This window comes from Podarcis pityusensis, assembly GCF_964106645.2.
Source record: "Podarcis pityusensis genome assembly, chromosome: 18".
Lineage (NCBI taxonomy): Eukaryota > Metazoa > Chordata > Lepidosauria > Squamata > Lacertidae > Podarcis > Podarcis pityusensis.
Genome location: NC_138043.1, coordinates 5,636,438 through 5,657,037, shown reverse-complemented (window position 1 = coordinate 5,657,037; position 20,600 = coordinate 5,636,438). Strand labels below are relative to the sequence as shown.

The following is a 20,600-nucleotide window of genomic DNA, read 5'->3' as shown; positions in this document are numbered from 1 at the left end:
TAAGCCTCAAAATTCCTATCACAGTATCATCCAGGGAATTTATTTTTTTTATTTTTTGTTTCTGGTTCTCTAGGGTGCCAAAAATCAATCTCCTGAACAATTGCAGAGTTGGAACGGGGCCTTAGGGTCATCTAGCCCAACCCCCTGCTGCCGAGTTAGAAAAATGGAGCCAGCCCGTTTGGAAACCAAATAGATCTTTTTAAACGTTTTATCGGTTTTCGTTCTTTGGGTTTTATGTTTCTGTATGTTTTGTTTGTAAATGAATTAAAATAATATTGTTTCACAAATGAAAAAGGGAGAAAGTGAGGAAGTAAAAAGAACTGCACCCTTTAAGTTTGCTGATTTTTTTTTTATTTTGAAATTATTTTATTTTGAAATTATTTTATTTATTTTATTTTGAAATTTTATTTTATTTTGAAATTATTTTATTTATTTTATTTTGAAATTTTATTTTATTTTGAAATTATTTATGGCACATTCTTCCTTTCAATATAGGGAGAGCGCCTAAAGTTCAAACTCTTTTGGCAGCTGGGGTCAAAGGGCAGCATAGAGACTGGCGGGGCAGAGCGGCCCTCTTCTGGCTCCGCCCTCCGCGTTGCCATGGAGACCCTGCCGGCAAAGCGGCCTCCTCTCACTTCTCATAGAGAAAAGGCCCGCCTTTTCCTGGATTCCGACTCCGTACCCCACATCAATCATCGAGGCTGGCCGCCTTGCGTCGAAGAGAGTTATCGTAGGCGGCTAGGCCTGGATATTTCATGAACTACAACTCCCGTCATCCCTAGAGAGCGAGGCCGCCGGTCAAGGACGACGGGAATTGAAGTTTATCAACGGGAAGAGAATACCGGAAGTCCGGGCTGCGTGGCCGCTCTATCATTTCCTTATCTCTACTGTCCTTCCTATCCAAATAACGAAGCAGCAGCAGGGGAGGAGATGTTTCTGGAGAGGGGGCGTGGCTCTCTCTCGAGGACTGAGGGGGAAAGGGGCGTGGCTCACGGAAGGAAGAGAAGGGGCGTGGCCCTCGGAGGAGGGGCGTGGTTATCTCGAGAAATGTGAGGAGGAGAGGGGGCGTGGCTTTCGGGAGGAGGGACAAGGGGGCGTGGCTCCCGCCAGGACCATGAACCGAGGGGGCGTGTTTCCCCGGGGCTTTGCTCCTTATTGGCTGAGGCGGAGCGGCGGCGGGAAGGGGGGGGGGAAGAGAGAGGGAGTGACGCATGCGCACTCGTTCGCGCGGGCGACGGGCTGAGAAGGAGCAGAAAATGGCGGCGGCTGTGGCGGCGGCGGTTTCGGACGGCGGCGCCAAGATGGCGGAGGCCGGGGCCTTGGCCGGAGGAGGGATGGCGGCGGCCAACGGGGCTGGCAACGGCGTCGGGGAGGGCGTCCCCAAGAGGTACGTGGGGAGGAGGAGGAAGCCGGTCGAGGGGCGCCTCAGAAAAGGGGGGGAAAAGAGGCATTTGCGCGCCACATCCGGGAACGGAGGCATTCCCCCCCCCCCCCAATTCTCTAGTCTCTGCCACTAACTCGGCTGAAGTGGAACAGTAAGGGGTCCCGAGGGACATCTAGTCGAGCCCGCCTGGAAGCGAAGGCCTGGCTTGGTTTCGCCCGCCAAATCCGCGAAACGAAAAGGAGAGAGAGAAATTGGGGGGGGGGGGGAGAGGCCAAGAGGGATGGGTCTCAGCAGAGAAGTCGTTGAGGTTTTCCGTGAAAAAATAATATGGTTATAGGAATTCTGAGGTCTATATATATATGTATATACACACATACATATATATAAAGAGAGAGACACACACACACATATATATATATATATATACATACATATATATATACATATATATATATACACACACACACACACACACATATATATATATATATATACATACATATATATATATACATATATATATATATATACACACACACACACACATATATATATATATATACAGATACACACACACACACACATATATATATAATACAGTGGTACGTACGCTTCAGGTTACACACGCTTCAGGTTACACACTCCACTAAGCCAGAAATAGTGCTTCAGGTTAAGAACTTTGCTTCAGGATAAGAACAGAAATCAGGCTCCGGTGGCACGGCGGCAGCAGGAGGCACCAATAGCTAAAGTGGTGCGTCAGGTTAAGAACAGTTTCAGGTTAAGAACGGACCTCCGGAACGAATTAAGTACTTAACCCGCGGTACCACTGTACACACACACACATATATATAGACATATACACACATACGCACACACACACACATATATAATATTCATAAATGTACAAGGCAAACACATACATAAGTATATAAACCACGTGTCTGAAATAGTGCAGGAGAGCAATCCTGAAGCCATGTTGACTCTTCCTAAATTGACCTCAAATGTGTCTTCAAGGAGGAAGGAAATGGGGAAAACTTTTTGCAGTTGTCTTTTGACTGGGGCTTACAGCTCCCTTTGCAAATACAGCATGGCAAGTATCTCTGTTAAGCTGAGCACACTGTCAATACGCGTAAGAGATTCAGGAACTACAGTGGTGCCTCGCAAGACGAAATTAATCCGTTCCGCGAGTCTCTTCGTCTTGCGGTTTTTTCGTCTTGCGAAGCACGGCTATTAGCGGCTTAGCGGCTATTAACGGCCTAGCGGCTTTAAGAAAAAGGAAACAAACTCGCAAGAACTCGCAAGACGTTTCGTCTTGCGAAGCAAGCCCATAGGGAAATAACGTCTTGCGGAACGACTCAAAAAACGCAAACCCCTTTCGTCTAGCGAGTTTTTCGTCTTGCAAGGCATTCGTCTTGCGGGGCACCACTGTAAGTATTTTACCATTTCAGAGGAATGGCCAGGCTGCCCAGAAAAGGCAACCAGATAAGGCATTACAATATCAGGAATTCTGGCAGACAGGAGAGAAGCAACACATTCAAATTTCTGCTGGGGACCACCTCTTTCTGTAATGTATGCATGATGTTTTGGGGGGTAGTCTTGAGCTACAGTGGAGGCAATTTCAAATGTCTATACTGTATAAGAGCTTACACACCAATGTTCTGGGTCCCTCCCTCCCTGCGTGGGGTGAGTGGGAGACCCTGTTGCAACAGTTTAATAAAGATCAAGCTTACTAGCTCCTTTGCTTCTCAATATTCTCTGGTTGGCCTCTTGTTATTTTCTCCTACCAATAGAGAACCTACATAAAGACTCTATACAGGCTCTTGGGTACCCCATAAGGGAAAGTTTTTCTTATAACAATATATAAAATCAAAGTTCAGTAATATTGCCCCCCCCCCCACACCTTGTAAGTAAAGCTGTCTCTGTAAGAAGGACATCCCTGAGGGAGGCCAACGCCATTCCAGCTCTGCAATTTTGCGATATGTTAGTTTTATCAATGTTTAAACCTGCAATTTTATAAGAGTATATGGTATATTTAAACTCAATGAGCAAATTAAATGAATAAGAAATCAAGATAAACGTTTTGTAAAAGAATGGAAATGGTTTATTGAACATTTTTTACAGATAAATTGCAAACAGAAAAAAACATTGGCAGGATTATTGTAATGACCTGCAGTTTCATAAGAGTATATATTTAAAGTAGATAATTAAATGAGCAAATTAAATGAATTTGGATATGCGGAAGATATTTAAAAAAAAAATTCAGGGAGCACAGAAAGAGCACAGAAAGAGCGGGAAGGAAGTCAAGCTTTGAAATGTTAAAATTATTGTTAAATTAAGGAAATGTATAAACCTGAAAAGTAGAAATAGTTGTTTAAAAAAAATATGTATGTTTAATTGTTGTCGTCCCCCGCCTAGTTTTTTAGTGGGCTTTTTTATGCATGAGCTACCTTGAGTCCCCTTCCAGGGGCGGGGAGACAAGAATGAATCAACCAATCACTTAACTTCTCGTAATCTTATTGTTTGAAGGCTGTACCATGCTGAAGGTGGCTTACAACACGGAAATACGCACCTCATCCCATACATAACAAAAGCAGTCATAATAAATGAAATTTTTGGATAATTATTTTATTTTATTTTTGCTGCTGTTACTAATTAATATTTTTCTGTTTAATAACACCTCAGTCCAAGAGTCTGTTCAGCAGCCTCAGCTTTTGTAGCCCTAACCTCCCTGGCCTGGTGGGAAAAGTCCTGCAAGGCAGGGAGCACATTTTCCAGATTCACAGCTAACATTAAAAGATATACAGTAGCACCTCGGGTAATGTAAATTTCAGGTTGCATAAGCGACAAACCTCGGAAGTGTTTTGCTGCATGCGCAGAAGCGGTCTACTGCCATGTGTGCATGCGCAGAAGCGGTGTACCGCTTCTCAGGTTGTGAAAATCTCGGGATCCAGCTGGACTCCTGGAACGCATCCCGTTCGCAACCAGAGGTACCACTGTACTAATATACCGAGTGTGTGTGTGTATACCCCCCCTTTTTTTGGCTTTGGATCCTAAATGCTGGAAGGGTTTGAGCTGGGTAACTTCTAAAATACCTTAACTGTAGGCCTCTTTTCTTTGCAGTGAAGGCGAGCGGCCAACCCAGAACGAGAAAAGGAAGGAGAAAAGTGCCAAGCGTGGAGGAGGGAGTCGCTTTGAGCCCTATGCCAGCCCTTCGAAAAGATACCGGGCCTTCATTACCAACATCCCCTTCGATGTGAAGTGGCAGTACCTCAAAGATCTAGTCAAAGAGAAAGGTAAACAGCTCTGCATATGCTTGAGCTGCAACGTTGCGCCCTTCCCCATGGCGTTAATTTTCCCTCCTTCTGAAGCTGGGAGCGTGCCAGAGGTGATTCTGGGTAGCTGTAGCTATGTTGAAGAAGCAAGGTTTTTTTTTGAGGACAGGCTCTCCAGATGGTGCATGCTAGCTGCTGTGCCCTCACAGGATGCGTCCTGTGTGTGCAGGTGTTTGGCATTGTCTAGAAGGCTTCAGAGCAAAAGAGTCTTTGCAGTCCCTTGGAAGAGGCGAGGCTTCTATCATCAGGGCCTGGTGTGAGCTTTTTCCCCCCTTTCAAATATTGGAAATGCTTTTGAAGCCTTTCATGGGTCTGGACACGTTTTGCTGCTGAGGAGAAGGAGAGCAGCCTTCCTCCTGGTTGATGCAATCTTGCTTTCGTTGTTGAATATCCAGGACCGTTTAAGAGTGAACTCCAAAGGAGGATGGGTTGCCTTCCCCCACCTTTCCCTTTTTGTCTTGCAAAAGGGTGACTTGATTGGCTCCTCCATTCTGGTCATAGCTTTGTCCTAAATCCTTACAAAGATTTACAGTTCCGGGGGAAATTTGGCCAAAAGAAGCGATTCCACCACGTTTCAAATAAAGAACTCCCCCCACAGACATATTTTTCATCCAAAAAGTCAACACAGAATTGGAACCAAACTATAATCTGTTCATAGCTGAATAATGAGCTACAGAGCAAATATTTAGGGGGGAAATAAGGGGGGGGGAGGGAATCCATCCTCCTGGAGGGCATCTCTGGAAACGCATTATAAATTGGGAAATAAATTTGGGTCACGTGCTTTGAAACTTAGGGTCCCCGTGGCTTAAAGTGGAGAACGATGGCTAACGTGCTTAGGAGCCTAAGGAAGTGCAGGGAAGGTTCCCTTGAGGCAAATGGGGATTACACGCACAACCCCGTTAAGGGATGTGTGGCCCATTCACACGTAACATGTTAACACTCAGTGTGGTGCGTGTTGGTAGCCCCAGAGATCTCAGTAGCTTTCAGCAGATGGTGGATTCACAGGCTAACTGTCCGGTCCTCCTTCCAGCTATGGTTTCGTTACATTGAATGGAACGCCGCTTTGGAACGTGACAGTTACTGATCTACGCCGTGCGTGAAATATTGGCGAATAGGAACGTGTGTGTTCATAGCTGTGTCCCACTGCAAGCCCTGCGCTGAGCTTGTGTGTTTTCGGCCTTTCCTTCAGCTCGCGTGGATGCCAAAATCTTAACGTGGGACCGCTTTTCCTCTTGTTGCTCTGCTCAGCTGCTTATCCTGGCAGGTGATCCCGGGAGGAAAAAAAGAGAAATCCTCTTCGTTCTCTCTGCAGATAGTTTAGTGTGTTATGTACAGATGAGAGCGTTCTTGGGTTTTGTGACTGCAGCCCAGAGTTGATTAATCTGGCATCGCTTAAAGCTGCTCCCCCCCCCCCAGCCCCATTCACCAAAAACGATTGCTTAAGGCAGTCCAAATTAATTACTCTCTATGCAAGTCACCATAGTTCCAAGAACTAGGAATGTGGCTCTAAAAACAGTTAGCATTTTGGGTTTTTGTATGTAAGAATTACAGGGCCCACAGATTCAGGTTTAGGAGCAGCAGCTAAACTGAGGTGACAGACTGCTGCTCCATCACTCAACAACCGTGGGATTTATAATAGTAACTCCAGAGGCATCTTTGGTGCCAGTAAGTATGGTTTAGAAGACTTTTAAGTGTTGTGGTCTGTTCAGATCTCACCTGGTGTGTTTTGGATGCCTCTCTTCGAAATGTTTTTAATGGTGTCCTCCTCTCGGTGAAGTCATTTCAGTTTTATCACTTGTTGGTGAAACTTAACGTTACAGGTGTGTGGTACGTTATCCTTTTTTACTATTATTTAACTTTATGCCAGTGTTCTTGATATTCCTCCACCTAAAACAGTACACAGAGCAATGGGATACAAAATCTAGGAGCCATGTGGCTTCTGGGAACTGGATTATTCACCAGGACAGGCAGGTGGAGGTGCTAGACTTCAAAAGTGGTGCCTGGACATCTCCATTCAGTTGCAAAAGGCCTGTTGCCAGTTGCAAAATGCGACTGTCGCCTGGCTGCTTTCAAATGCTGACCCGGTGTTGACTCAGAAGAGCTTTGGCAAAGTGATGTGGTCTGGACTTAGACCCCTTGTGGGATGGGACCTGTTTCAAGCCTCTCTCTTAGGACAGTGTTTGGGAGGAATGGGTTTTGGGCTGTGAAGTTCAGCCCGATAATTTAAGTAGATCACATGCTTTCTAGCGTAAAGTGTAGCATTTCCCTCCGCCCCCCATGACGCTTATTTTAACCCAGACATGGGGAGCAGCAGCAAATGGCGGAAACCAGAATTGCAGGTTTTTTGATTGCTGAAAAGCGGCGCAAAGCAAAATCTGTATTGGAAAACTCACATCTGGTCACTGTGGAGAAAGAAATGTGGAAGTGGAAAGGGCTAGTGTGTTGTACTAGTTGGATGAGAGGAGTCAGGTTGAAGTGTAAACCCTTTTGAACTATCTGTAGCTCCTTTGAGGAAAAGTAGGAGATGCCTGTAAATTCAAGATTTAGCCACATGGCATAAATAGAATCCTGAATTCAGGGGCAACTTGGGAGTAGAAAAAACCAACCTGGTCTTCTGTTAAATAGACTCTAAACTCCCCTATGAGGAAGGGGCTTTCCAGTATAGAGGAAAGGCAAGTAAGGGGGCAAGATAGAAGTGTCTAAAATGATGCATTGGATAGAGAAAACGTTTTCTCCTTGTCTCATAGCACTAAAACTAGGAGTAATCCAGTGAAGCTTAATGTGGGACGATTGCAGGACAGACAAAAGAAAGGGCTTCCTCACACATGGTTAAGCTATTAAATTTCCTCCTGCAAGAGGCAGCGATCGCCACCGACTTGGGTGCCTTTAAAAGAGGATTAGACAAGTTAACAGAGGATCAGGCTGCCAACAGGTACGATAACCCTGAAGGCTGCCTCCACTATTGTGGGGAGAGTGGCTCTGTTTGTGTGCCTCCCATAGGCATCTGTCTGGTTGGCCTCCCTGGGAACAGGGTGCTGGACTAGATCCAGCAGTGCCCTTCTTAATATTCTTAAGCGTTAATTAGTTTCGAGCCTTTAGCTAAAGAGGGCAACAATAGCCCATGCGAGGTTTCCATCTCTTGTCTCGGTCCCCAGAGATGAACGGGCATCAAAGCCTGAGGGAAACTGAAAGGCATGGTAACATAGGGTGAGGAAATCAAGGATATGTCTTCGACTCTGGTTTGATACATATCACACACCTGTAACGCCAAGTTGCGGTGGACGAGCAAATGTGGAGTGTTCCTGGGCTTTTAATAAGGCAAAGGCTCCATATAAGGTTGTTGACGATTGTTCTAAATCCCCCTTGTTTTCTTGGCTTTCTCCCCTTGGTCTATGTACCGTCTGGAATCTCATTTGTAGTTGGTGAGGTAACATACGTGGAGCTCTTAATGGACGCTGAAGGAAAGTCAAGGGTAAGTCTCCGAGAGAATTTCTTCCGTGGATTTTTACTACATGACCAAAAAAATAATGATAAAAAAGTAAATAATGTAACTGTTAACGGTGTGGAACCAAATGAACTTGGGATGCGTAGTGTGTATGGTTTTATCGTCGGCGCTGCCCCAGAGCTGCTTGGTGTGGGGGGGAGGAGGTGGACATGGGGCATGTTAGACGCAGCAGCAACCCTCTGCTGCCCTCCTTTGGTGTTTGGCTGTATGACTTACGCATGGGTCCTTGTGTACTTTCTTTACTGGTACATGAACGTCCAAATCCTTAGCCTAAATGTTTCTCGTGGTTCTCGTTGCTGATCTTTGTAAGCTCGGTGTGGAAGAGAGAGGTTGCATAAATGTCAGAACTCCATGGCAGTCTGTGTCTAAATGTAAAAAACGAAGATAGCTGTTGCAGGCGTCCATTGCTTTTCAGTTCAGTGGAAGGTAGTTTCAGACTCTTCCCTGAAGGCTGATTTCTTTTGGGGGTAGAGTGGCTAGAGGTTGGATGTCCTAGAGGCAAGTAGGAGCTCGAAGAGTGACGTCTCTGAGAGAAGTTGGGAGTCTTGTCTGCATATCATTACTCCTTTTGCGTCAGCCCTAGCCATGTAGCTTCTAGGATGCAGGCAAATAGTTCTGCCGCTTGTTAAAACAGCAAAATCTTGACCTTAACGACTGTAAAGACAAACAAGTATCCTTTTTAAATATCTTAAGCTCATCTGGCTCTTTACTGACCTGTTCCTTTTCCTTCCTGCTCTGCGCTCTCCTCCTCCCTGCCTGACATGAAATTTCCACGTCGAAAGGGATGTGCGTAAGTAGCTGAACCACCTTATTGAACCACCTTACTGTAGCAGGGGGCGTGGGTGACATCCGGGAGCCTTTTGTGATTCTCTCTGGGTTTCTTTTTTTCCTTTCCCCCCTGCAGTGTTGTCGAGTTCAAGATGGAAGAGAGCATGAAGAAGGCTGTGGAGGTTCTCAACAAGCACAGCCTCAGCGGGCGGCCCTTGAAAGTGAAGGAGGTGAGCCTGTGGAGGCTGCAGCTGCCTGTCTCTCCCCCTGCCCTGGCTCGCTTCCATAAGACAGTGTAGTGGAGGCCCCCCCCCCCCCCCAAAAGAATCCCAGTGCCACAGGATAGTTCTTATAAGGGCTGAACAACCTATGTCTGGCCTTTATCACTTCCCCCTTCCAGGACTCACATGATTCAGTGCTCTTGCCTACATTGGAAGTCATCCTACCAGCATGAAGGTTGAGCACGAATGCTTCCCTGAGCTCTAGCTTTCTTAGACAGTTGGCTTTCCGGGTGCTCTGCAGGATGAGAGCTTGCCTAAACCTTTCCCCACTTTTTTCTGTTCTAGGATCCTGATGGAGAGCATGTGAGGAGAGCCGTACAGAAGGCCATGGCTGCATCTGGTGGCGGGATGGGGATCGGCCCTGGTCCCGGAGGCCCCGGGATGATCAACATCCCTCCCAGCATCCTCAATAACCCAAACATCCCCAACGAGATCATTCATGCCCTGCAGGCAGGCAGGCTTGGGAGCACGGTCTTTGTGGCCAATGTGAGTGGCCCCTTTGTCTTGCCTTTTTTTTAAAAAAATATATATTTCTATTAGTTTTAAAATATAAAATTATAACACATACCACACAATTCATCACAAATACCCTCTTATTAGGCTTCCATCAGAACCTCTGACAATCCTCCGTCTTAATCACTTCTTACACATTTCCTAACTTAATATTGCCTTTACATTTATAACACAACTCATCTCCTTCTTCATTTTTGCAATATTTCTAATATTAATCCTCACAGAGCTTCCTGCAAGCCTACAAACGTCATCTGGTCATCACAAATACTTTTTGAATAATCTGTAAATTTAGTCCAGTCCTCGGTAAACTTCTGGTCCCACCAGTTTCGGATCCTTCCCGTTGGTTTATCAAGTTCTGCATAGTCCATTAATTTCATCCTCCATTCTTCAATCGTTGGTAATTCTTCTTGCTTCCATTTTTGGGCCAATAGAAGAGGAAGAAGAGAAGAGTTTGGATTTGATATCCTGCCTTTCACTCCCTTTAAGGAGTCTCAAAGCGGCTAACATTCTCCTTTCCCTTCCTCCTCCACAACAAACACTCTGTGAGGTGAGTGGGGCTGAGAGACTTCAGAGAAGTGTGACTAGCCCAAGGTCACCCAGCAGCTGCATGTGGAGGAGCGGAGACTCAAACCCGGTTCCCCAGATTACGAGACTACCGCTCTTAACCACTACACCACACTGGCTCTCGATAGTATTCTTGCTGCCGTTACTGCATATAAAAAAGCTTGCATTCCTTTTTATTTATATCATTTCCAAGAATTCCCAAGAGAAATTCTTCTGGTTTCTTTATTAATATATATTTCAACATTTTTTTCAATTCGTTATATATCATCTCCCAGAAGCCTTTCACCTTTTTACATTCCCACCACCCTTTGTCTTGCCTTTGCTCGTGCGCTGTGTCATCTGTGTTGTCCCTTAAGGAGCCTGGTGATTTTGCAGCTTCTTGGGAAAGTTCTAGCCCTGGCGTCAGGGCAGCTGAACATCTTAACATGCCTTTGCCTGTATGAAGCAGGATATTTTGAGTGTATTTTCTTATCCCTCCTCTGCTTTCCTTCATGCCCAAAAGGCAGTGTGATGGTGAGGGTTGTTAGAGGTCTTGCACTGAACCTCCACACCCCTACTGATAGTTTTCTTTTTTAAAGCATCTAGCATTTGCTAAGTGATGTACGGAGATGTGGGAGCATGGCGATTCCTACCCCTCCCTAAAAGAAAGAAGAGATGGGGAGGATAGAGGAAAAAGCAAGCGAACTATTTAATCCTACCAGTCGTCTTCTTCTTTCCCCCTTTTTCATGTTTGGATCCTTATGTCTCCAAAACAGCACCACCCACTGTTTGAGATCCCTGGCTTTGCAAAGTAGAAAATGCCTTTAGGGAAAACAGATCAGAGGGAGAAAGAGAGAAACCTAATGGCATTCTGACTGACTGGGGGGAAGGATTGGAGTATGTTGGAAAGGGACACATCAGGGTCCCCTTGTTAACAATAATATATCACCACGACAAAGTGTGGGAACAGAGAGCTCTTCTGATTCTCAAAAGCACCATTGTCCACTCCATACAAAAGGCAGGGTGAGGCGTGGGAAGGTGTGTCTTAATTTTGTGCCCAGGGGACTCTTCCAGCTAACGGGTTAACTTTTAGCTTGGTCAGCTCTTAATTTAATGCAGTAAAAATGCCGCTTGAGAGCTGTTCCTTTATGTCAGGCATAGGCAAACTGGCCCTCCAGATGTTTGGGACTACAATTCCCATCATCCCTAGCTAACAGGACCGGTGGTCAGGGATGATGGGAATTGTAGTCCCAAACATCTGGAGGAGCAGAGTTTGCCTATGCCTGCTTTATGTGAAACGGGTCTTGTGGGTGGTTTTAACACAGCCGAGCTTCATGTGTAGGCTGTGTTGTGGTTCATTCTGCTCAGAGATATTTCCGAATGATAGTGAAAACCCAGCTCTTGATACTGAGATACAAGCCGCCCCTCAGGCTGACTCTTAGTCCTATCTGTGCTTTGTTGGCTTTTCACCTTAAAGGCCACTCTTCTGTGGCTTAAGCACTGTGTTCTTGTTAGCTATTCTTCTGAGTCGTGCAGAGCGATGCAGCGGTTTCACCCTCGAAGCCCTAGCGATGAAGTAGACGCCACACACAAGACTCTGAGGATCACGCTTTGCTTGCAGGATGGCGACTATTAACGAGCAGCAGTATTTATGCATATCGAGTCGAATACAGTGGTACCTCTAGATACGCACACCTCTGGTTGCGTATCTTTCAGGATGCGGACGCGGCAAATTCCGGGTTTTGCCGCAGGCGCAGAAGTGCTCTACACACCGTGCGCGTGCGCAGAAGCGGCACCTCTGGTTGCAAATCCCTCAGGATGCGGCTGGATCTCCGGAACGGATCCCGTTCGCAGCCGGAGGTACCACTGTACAATGTGTTTCTCTCCCTTGAGCCCAAGAGAGGGTCTTCTTGCTTCTTCTAAAACTCCTTTGAAGCAGTCCATAAATTATAGCTTCTCTCCTTCCGGACACAGTGTCTCCATGCTCAAGAAAACCACGGCAAAACAACCAGCCAGCCTCCACCCCTATCACTACCTCAGTGACACAGATTGCTCACTTTAACAGGGAGTTGACAAGTGGTCAAGGCAACAGATTCAGCATTTCTGCGACCTGAATTGGAGTCGCAAAATTTGCAGCTGTTACATTACATAGGTTTCCTTTTCGCCCGATGCAATCTGTTCTTTGTAAAATACATTTTCGTACAAACACTAACCCCTTCTCCCTCTCCTCCTTCAGCTGGATTACAAAGTTGGCTGGAAGAAGCTGAAGGAGGTGTTCAGCATGGCTGGCGTAGTGGTCCGGGCAGACATCCTGGAAGACAAAGACGGGAAGAGCCGGGGCATCGGCACAGTGACTTTTGAGCAGGCTATTGAAGCTGTTCAGGCCATTTGTATCTTTCTCTGGGGCTGGGGGGGGGGTGGGAAGGGTGATAGCCGAGGAGGGCACAAGTTGCAGAATTCCTGCACGTACACCCAGGGAATGATCTATGGGCTTTTTGGTGGAGATGCTGGTGGTCCACCTCTGTGTCCCAACCTTAACCAAGCTGGGTATTTCAAACTTGGGTCCCCAGCTGTTTTTGGACTATAGCTCCCATCGTTCTTGACCACTGGTCCTGCTAGCTAGGGATGACGGGAGTTGTAGTCCAGAAACAGCTGGGGACACGGGTTTGGGAAGCCCTGATCTAAGGGCTAGTTCATACAAACAGCATTTGAGGTGGGAATCTGTTTTTGGACTGGCTGTTTGAGGCTCACACTGTTCACTGTGCGTGGGGGGGACGGGACACCTCACAATCTCCTCTATGTTGAAAAAAACTAATGTCAATGAGAAGCTGAGGTTAGCTATGGGGCAGGGGAATCTGTAACCCTCCGGATGTACCCTTCCATCATCCCTGACCCCTAGAGGCTGATGAGAGTTGAAATTTGATAATACCTGGCAGGCCACAAGTTCTCCATCTCTTGGCTAGAACTGCTAGCTTTCTACATGCAGGGAATCTTTTTAAACTTGGTTCAGGATTTTGCCATGTGACCCTCCACCTGTGGCTGAAGTACTGAGGAAGAGTTAGGTGTGTACATTGTAAAGCTGATTTATTTAAAATTTCATATATTTTCCAGTCTTTATACCATCCCACCATGAAATTCTATACCTCTGTTTTCTGAACCTTAATAATCATTTTCCAATATTGTTGTGGTGCAAAAATATGACATGAGACACAGATACCCATTATTTTTTTCCAAGAGGTGCTCTCAAAATCACCCAACAAATCAAGGGTCACTTCTGTGTCCATAGATGTCTTCAGTGATTATTGGTGGTTCCGTTTATTTATTTCTACGTGCCCCTTAACACCATCGTTTCTAAGCTGTGCGCTGTGGTGTTACTAAAGAGAAACTTAAAATTAACCAGAAAGGCTTGAAACATCTGCTGAAAATTAAAAAGTCTCCACTGGGCACCTGTCTGAATTCAGCCTGAAGGCACTTCCATAAAATTGGAACTTTAATGGTGCATCAGACATGCATCAGTGTGTGTTTTTCTTTCTTAAAAAAATAGTGCAATCTTCTGGTGTAAGCTTTAATTTGATGGTGGTTTTTTTGGGAGCCCCGTCATGCAAATTCATTTTTTTTTTAAAAAAATGATATTTATTAAAATTTCAGAAGAAAAAGGTCACATTAATAAGAAATTTAACAATAAAAAGAAAAAATACAAAATACAAAGTACAAAAAAGAAAAAACAGTTAAAGACAATTCCATCCTTTCATCACTTCTTTTACATTTACTTGTTTCCTGGACCTCCTCATATCTCCCTCTTTTGTATTCTAATTCAATTTGTTAGTCCAGCAATTCCTTTCCCTCCTTTTTAATCCTGATCTTTAATCTTGATATATTATAACATTAAATTTTTAGATATTAAAAACCAATTTTTCCATATTCTTTTATACCATTACCGCTAGAAACCGCTTAACTTCAATCCGTCATCATTCTAACATTCATTAATTTTGCAATATTTCTGTAAGTAGTCTTTAAATTTCTTCCAATCTTCTTCCACCGACTCTTCTCCCTGGTCTCGGATTCTGCCAGTCATTTCCGCCAATTCCATATAGTCCATCATCATGCAAATTCAAGAGCATTCATTTTGATTCCAGCGGCTCTGACTTTGACCCAGACCTGGAGCAGTGTAGATGGGGGTGGGGAATGTAGGAGAAAAGTACCTAGAGAACCTCAGCGTTCTGAATATTCCCATGGGTCCCAAAAGGTTGATGGCCTCTGCCGATAGACTCGTGGTTCGAGTGTCACGCTTTGGCAGCTGTCGGTTGGAGAAGGAGGTGGATCTGGTCAGACTAAACAAAAAGCTGTCAGGTGCTTGCAGGGGCCATCTCTTCGGGGCTTTGCCAGGCTAATCCATGACGTACGCTCCTTGACCTAAATCACAGCCATGTTCAATGGGCAGCTGCTGTTTGACAGACCGATGCATGTGAAGATGGTAAGTAGAACAATAATAATGTTTATATGCCGTGCATATAATGTATATGCCCCAAACACACTGGGCAGCTTCCAGCTAGGGCTGGGTGATACTGGCTTTCAACATTGCAATATTTCACCAGCTAAGCATCGCAATATATTGATACATAACGATGTCTGAAATAAGGATGGAACTTGTTAGAGGCATTGGCTTCACGTTGTTGTTGTTTTTTGTGCGACGTGATTTGTGTTTAGCACGCACATGCGCGCGCACCCCACAATTCGCAGTATATTGCCAGATCAAAAATTGTGAAACCGATATCACGATACGGACTTCACAAATGGGTTTTGGACGATGTGTGTCGCCCAGCTCTACAATCCACCAAAATAGAAAAACACCATATTTTGCGCTCTATAAGACGCACCAGACCCCAAGACGCACCTAGTTTTTGGAGGAGGAAAACATGAAAAAAAATATTCTGAATCTCAGAAGCCAGAACAGCAAGAGGGAACGCTGCACAGTGAAAGCAGCGATCCCTCTTGCTGGTCTGGCTTCTGGCATAGCTGCGCAGCCTGCATTCGCTTCATAAGACGCACACACATTTCCTCTTACTTTTTAGAAGGGAAAAAGTGAGTCTTACAGAGCAAAAAATATGGTATATTTGGGGGGGGGGGGTGACCGAATTCCTATGCCCCACAAATAACCCAGAGATCTATTTTAAATAAAAGGACACATTCTATTCACGTAAAAACACGCTGATTACTGGACCGTCCGTGGGCTGGATTTAGAAGGCGATTGGGCTGGATCCGGCCCCCGGGCCTTAGTTTGCCTACCCATGCATTAAAAGCTTCCCTATGCAGGGCCGCCTTCAAAAGCCTGTTTATGATTTTCATTTGGTGGGAGGGCGTCCCACAGTTGTGTGCAAAATCGAATGCTACAGCAGGCATCTGCTGCGTTTGGCTTTGTATTGATCTTTGCATCTGATATTTCAGGACGAGCGAGCCTTGCCGAAAGGGGACTTCTTCCCTCCGGAGCGGCCCCAGCAGCTTCCTCGTAAGTATCTCCAGAAAAGGTTGCACAAGAAATGGCTGTGTTACTCCACATGGGAAGTAGCTTGCACACCTGCCCTGTGGAACAGTGTGTTCTTGTCATCGGGGAGATTTGCTTGCTCTCCTGCTATTTTCCACTGTATAAAGTTAAATTCTCATGGTCAGTGGGCTATGCTTTCTGGGCACTTTAAAATTAGTATGCGACATTGGTTGTCAACCAGTGTGCTGTGGCACCCTGTGGAGACTTGAGGTATGGTCAGGGGAGCCCTGGGGGGCTGTCCTTTAATTAACTTGCAGACCGTATCTTCCTGCATCTCTCTCTTTTTGCCCCCCACGACTCTTTTCCTTGAGTCTTCCTCTGCTGCCTCCCAGTCATGTTCCAGATTCCTAATCTCTCCCCTCCATTTCTGGCACGGTGTACATAGGAGCTTCTGCCAAGAGCTCAGCGAAAACCCCACTTACGCATATCCTGCAATGGCTTAAAACTGACTTAAAATGTGGAAAAACGAATAAAAAACCAACTAAAGATATGTTGTTTAGTTGTCTTAGTCGTGTTCGACTCTCCATGACCCCATGAACCAGAGCATGCCTTGGAAACTCTCACTTCTCAAAGCTGCTCCTTTTTTATGTCCATGGAGTTTCTTGGCAAAATACTGGAGTGGTTTGCCAGTTCCTTCTCCAGGTGGATCACGTCTAGTCTAAACTCACGGCTATGACCTGTCCATCTTGGGTGGCCCTGCATGGCATAGCTCATAGCTTCTCTGAGTTACCGTATTTTTTGCTCTATAAGACTCACTTTTTCCCTCCTAAAAAGTAAGGGGAAATGTGTGCGCGTCTTATGGAGCGAATGCAGGCTGCGCAGCTATCCCAGAAGCCAGAACAGCAAGAGGGATTGCTGCTTTCACTGCCCAGCGATCCCTCTTGCTGTTCTGGCTTCTGAGATTCAGAATATTTTTTTTCTTGTTTTCCTCCTCCAAAAACTAGGTGCGTCTTGTGGTCTGGTGCGTCTTATAGAGCGAAAAATACGGTATTCAAGCCCCTTCACCACGACAAGGCAGTGATCCATGAAGGGGAACTAAAGCTATATATACGTATAAAAACTGTTTAAAACACACCAATAGTTACAAGAAAAACAGCACAGCACCAGCCGCTTCATTTAAAGCGGTCAGTTACCAAAGCCCATTGGAACGAGGTTTCCATTTGCCAACGGAAGGGCAACATGGAGGGAGCTAGCATGGCTTCTCATTCCAGGCAGGGGGTGAATGCACACTGATACTGATGGCTGGTTTTTGAACCTCTCTTCTTTTGCAGATGGACTCGGAGGCATTGGCATGGGACTGGGGCCAGGAGGAATACCTATTGATGCAAACCATTTGAACAAGGGTTTGGGTATGGGGAACCTGGGACCCGGAGGTGAGCGAGGAACTGGGGCCGGGCTCTTTCCTTTGCAGTCTCCCCTAGCGTCCTCTCGTGATTTCTGTGCTGGTCTATCCCGGTGTCTGAAACAAGGGTGGATCTGGTTTTCAAACTTTGTCAGCTAAACATCTCGACACACCGATACATCACAATGTCTGCAATAACGAGGGAGCTGTGTAGAGCCATTGGCTGGCTTCACGGTTTCTCCCACGTTGTGATTTTTGCATCACACACGCATCATGTTTCGTGGTCTATTGCCGGGTCAAAGATTATGAAAACGATATCACAATATGGGCTTCAAACTGGTTTTGGACGATAATCCAGCAGCGTCTGAAGAGCCCCCTATTCGGCTAAATCTGCTCTAATAATAATTCTTCTTCTTATTATTATTTTATTTATACTCCGCCCATCCGGCTGGGTTTCCCCAGCCACTCAGGGCGGCTTCCAACAGAATATTAAAATACAATAGTCTATTAAACATTAAAAGCTTCCCTAAACAGGGCTGCCTTCAGATGTCTTCTAAAAGTCTGGTAGTTGTTTTTCTCTTTGACATTTGGTGGGAGGGCATTCCACAGGGAGGGTGCCACCACCGAGAAGGCCCTCTGCCTGGTTCCCTGGAACCTCACTTCTCGCAGTAAGGGAACCGCCAGAAGGCCCTTGGAGCTGGACCTCAGTGTCCAGGCAGAACGATGGGGGTGGAGACGCTCCTTCAGGTATACAGGACCTGAGGCCGTTTAGGGCTTTAAAGATATATGGCAGATATAGGGGAAAGCTGGCCTTTCAGGTGTGTTTAGACTCTCAGCTCCTACCAGACCTAGCCAGCACGGCCGGTGGAAAGGGGCAAAGGGAGTTGTCGTCCAGCATCATCTGATACAGAAGAACGCTGACGGAGCTGAAAGCTCTGTCTCTTGTTTGCAAACTGTCGGCGCCGCCTTGTTTGCCCCAAACAAATTTTATCTCTTGGGAGTAAAGAGGGTGCCTGAGCCTAAATCGAGAGCAAGCAACCGTCCTTAGACTATATGGAGTTGGCTGAGATGACTGGCAGAATCTGAGACCAGGGAGAGGGGTCAGTGGAAGAAGACTGGGAAAAAATTTAAAATATATCTTCAAAAATATTGTAATATTAAAGATTGTTAAAAAGATGTTGGAAAAAGAAAATTCAGGCAGTTTTGGTAGATATGATATAAAGGATTAGGAAAAATGAGTTGAGGAAATTGAAGAAATGGAGGATGTTTAACTACAATATTTTAAATTAAAATACGTAAATGAAAATAAGGTTGGAAGGATTTGCTGGAAAAAATGATCTGAACTAGAATACAAAACTGGGAGGTGAGAGGAGGTCAAGGAAATAAGTAAAGGGAAAAAGTTATGTAAAGGTTTAATCTGCTTTTGTTTTAATTTAACTTAATGTATTTTTATATTTTTTGTCTTGCTTACTGTTCTCTTTTATCTTTATACTTTGCTCTGTTATGGAAATTTTTTTTTGTATTCTTTTTTTATTCTTTTATATATTTTGTACTGCTCTTCTCTTTTTTTTGTAATCTTAAACTTGGAATAAATATCATTTTAAAAAAAACAAAAAAAACCCGTCCCTGCCCTCCACTGTGTCCCTGCAGTGTGGCAACACGCTGGAAATGATTTTGATTTCCTTCACACGGCACTTAGATAATCCACGCCCACGGGAGTGGCAATAGCACTTCCCTTTAAAAGGGAAGGGAGACCCAACGCATTGTGGAGAACCGTTATCTGTGACTGCTTGGCATTATGACTGTATGCAGCCTGCCGGAGCAAGAGGCAGTCTGCCCCTGAATCCCAGCCACTGATAACGCTAATAACAAAAATTTTATTATTTTTACCCCCGCTCATCTGACTGGGTTGCCCCAGCGACTGTTAATCCTCATGTCCTCTTTCCAAGAATAATCAGTGAGAAATGGGATGCTAGACTAGGGAAGAAGGCTTTTGGCCTATATCTCCAATCTCCAGTGAAAGGATTGTGCAGCGGGGAAAGACTGTTCTCTGTGTCTGGAACCTTAGGAAGCTGCTGCCCACCACGGCAGACAATGCCAGCTCAGGTGGATCAGTCCTCCGAATCTTAACGCTGTCATAGGTTCTAATTTAATTCTGTGTCCAGGGCGGCTGTCTACCAGCTCCACCTGGTACGCAGGCTGAGATCCTCCCTGCCCGCAGACTGTCTGGCCAGAGTGGTGCATGCTCTAGTTATCTCCCGCTTGGACTACTGCAATGCGCTCTACGTGGGGCTACCTTTGAAGGTGACCCAGAAACTGCAATTAATCCAGAATGCAGCAGCTAGACTGGGGACTGGGAGTGGCCGCCGGGACCACATAACACCGGTTCTGAGAGATCTGCATTGGCTCCCAGTACGTTTCCGAGCACAATTCAACGTATTGGTGCTGACCTTGAAAGCCCTAAACGGCCTCGGCCCTGTATCCCTGAAGGAGCGTCTCCACCCCAGACACCGGGGTCCATCTCCTGAGGGCCTTCTGGCGGTTCCCTCCCTGCGAGAAGTGAGGTTCCAGGGAACCAGACAGAGGGCCTTCTTGGTAGTGGCGCCCACCTTGTGGAACACCCTCCCTTCAGATGTGAAGGAAATAAGCAGCTGTCCTATCTTCAAAAGACATCTGAAGGGAGCCCTGTTCAGGGAAGTTTTTAACTCGGCCAGATGGGCGGGCTATATATAATAAATTATTATTATTATAATTTCCACTCGTCTTGTCTGTTCTCTTTTAGGAATGGGCATAGAAGGCTTGGGCTTTGGAATGAACAAAATGGGAGGTAAGTAGGGGAACAGGGGCTGGAACTGGTGTAGGGTGGCAGGATTGCAGTGGGGTCCTGGTGATACTTAACGCGACCCTCTCCTCAAGGCGGGTTCCTCTACCGTGCATATTCCCAGACCGTCTCTGCAACACTTTTATTTAATGTGTTCATACGCTGCATTTCCAGAGTAGGTCAAACAGTAGTTGGCTTGACCTGATGGAAAGCTCAAAAGTCCCAAGCCTTAGGTAAAGGTACCCCTGACCATTAGGTCCAGTCGTGACCGACTTTGGGGTTGCGGCGCTCATCTCGCTTTATTGGCCGAGGGAGCCGGCGTACAGCTTCCAGGTCATGTGGCCAGCATGACTAAGCCGCTTCCGGCGAACTACAGCAGCGCACGGAAATGCCGTTTACCTTCCTGTCAGAGCGGTACCTATTTATCTAGTTGCACTTTGATGTGATTTCGAACTGCTAGGTTGGCAGGAGCAGGGACCGAGCAACAGGAGCTCACCCTGTCGCGGGGATTCGAACCACCGACCTTCTGATCGGCAAGTTCTAGGCTCTGTGGTTTAACCCACAGCACC

At 45.9% G+C, this 20,600-nt stretch overlaps 1 protein-coding gene across 2 annotated transcripts in view; it reads left to right on the top strand.

Moving 5' to 3' along the window:
• Positions 1–1,206: 1,206 nt before the first annotated feature.
• HNRNPM (heterogeneous nuclear ribonucleoprotein M) overlaps positions 1,207–20,600 on the top strand; it is a 28,049-nt gene continuing 8,655 nt past the window's right edge. Inside the window, exons 1-10 of one of the 2 annotated variants that reach the window (XM_080988939.1) lie at positions 1,207–1,387; positions 4,505–4,677; positions 8,136–8,188; positions 9,118–9,219; positions 9,556–9,756; positions 12,563–12,716; positions 14,751–14,800; positions 15,772–15,832; positions 17,140–17,241; positions 19,993–20,037. In XM_080988939.1, coding sequence (XP_080845065.1) covers positions 1,212–1,387; positions 4,505–4,677; positions 8,136–8,188; positions 9,118–9,219; positions 9,556–9,756; positions 12,563–12,716; positions 14,751–14,800; positions 15,772–15,832; positions 17,140–17,241; positions 19,993–20,037 — 1,117 coding nt within the window. In that variant the 5' untranslated portion in view covers positions 1,207–1,211. Of the gene's footprint in view, positions 1,388–4,504; positions 4,678–8,135; positions 8,189–8,529; positions 9,012–9,117; positions 9,220–9,555; positions 9,757–12,562; positions 12,717–14,750; positions 14,801–15,771; positions 15,833–17,139; positions 17,242–19,992; positions 20,038–20,600 lie in introns of those variants that run through there. The other variant, XM_080988938.1, reaches the window with a different exon arrangement.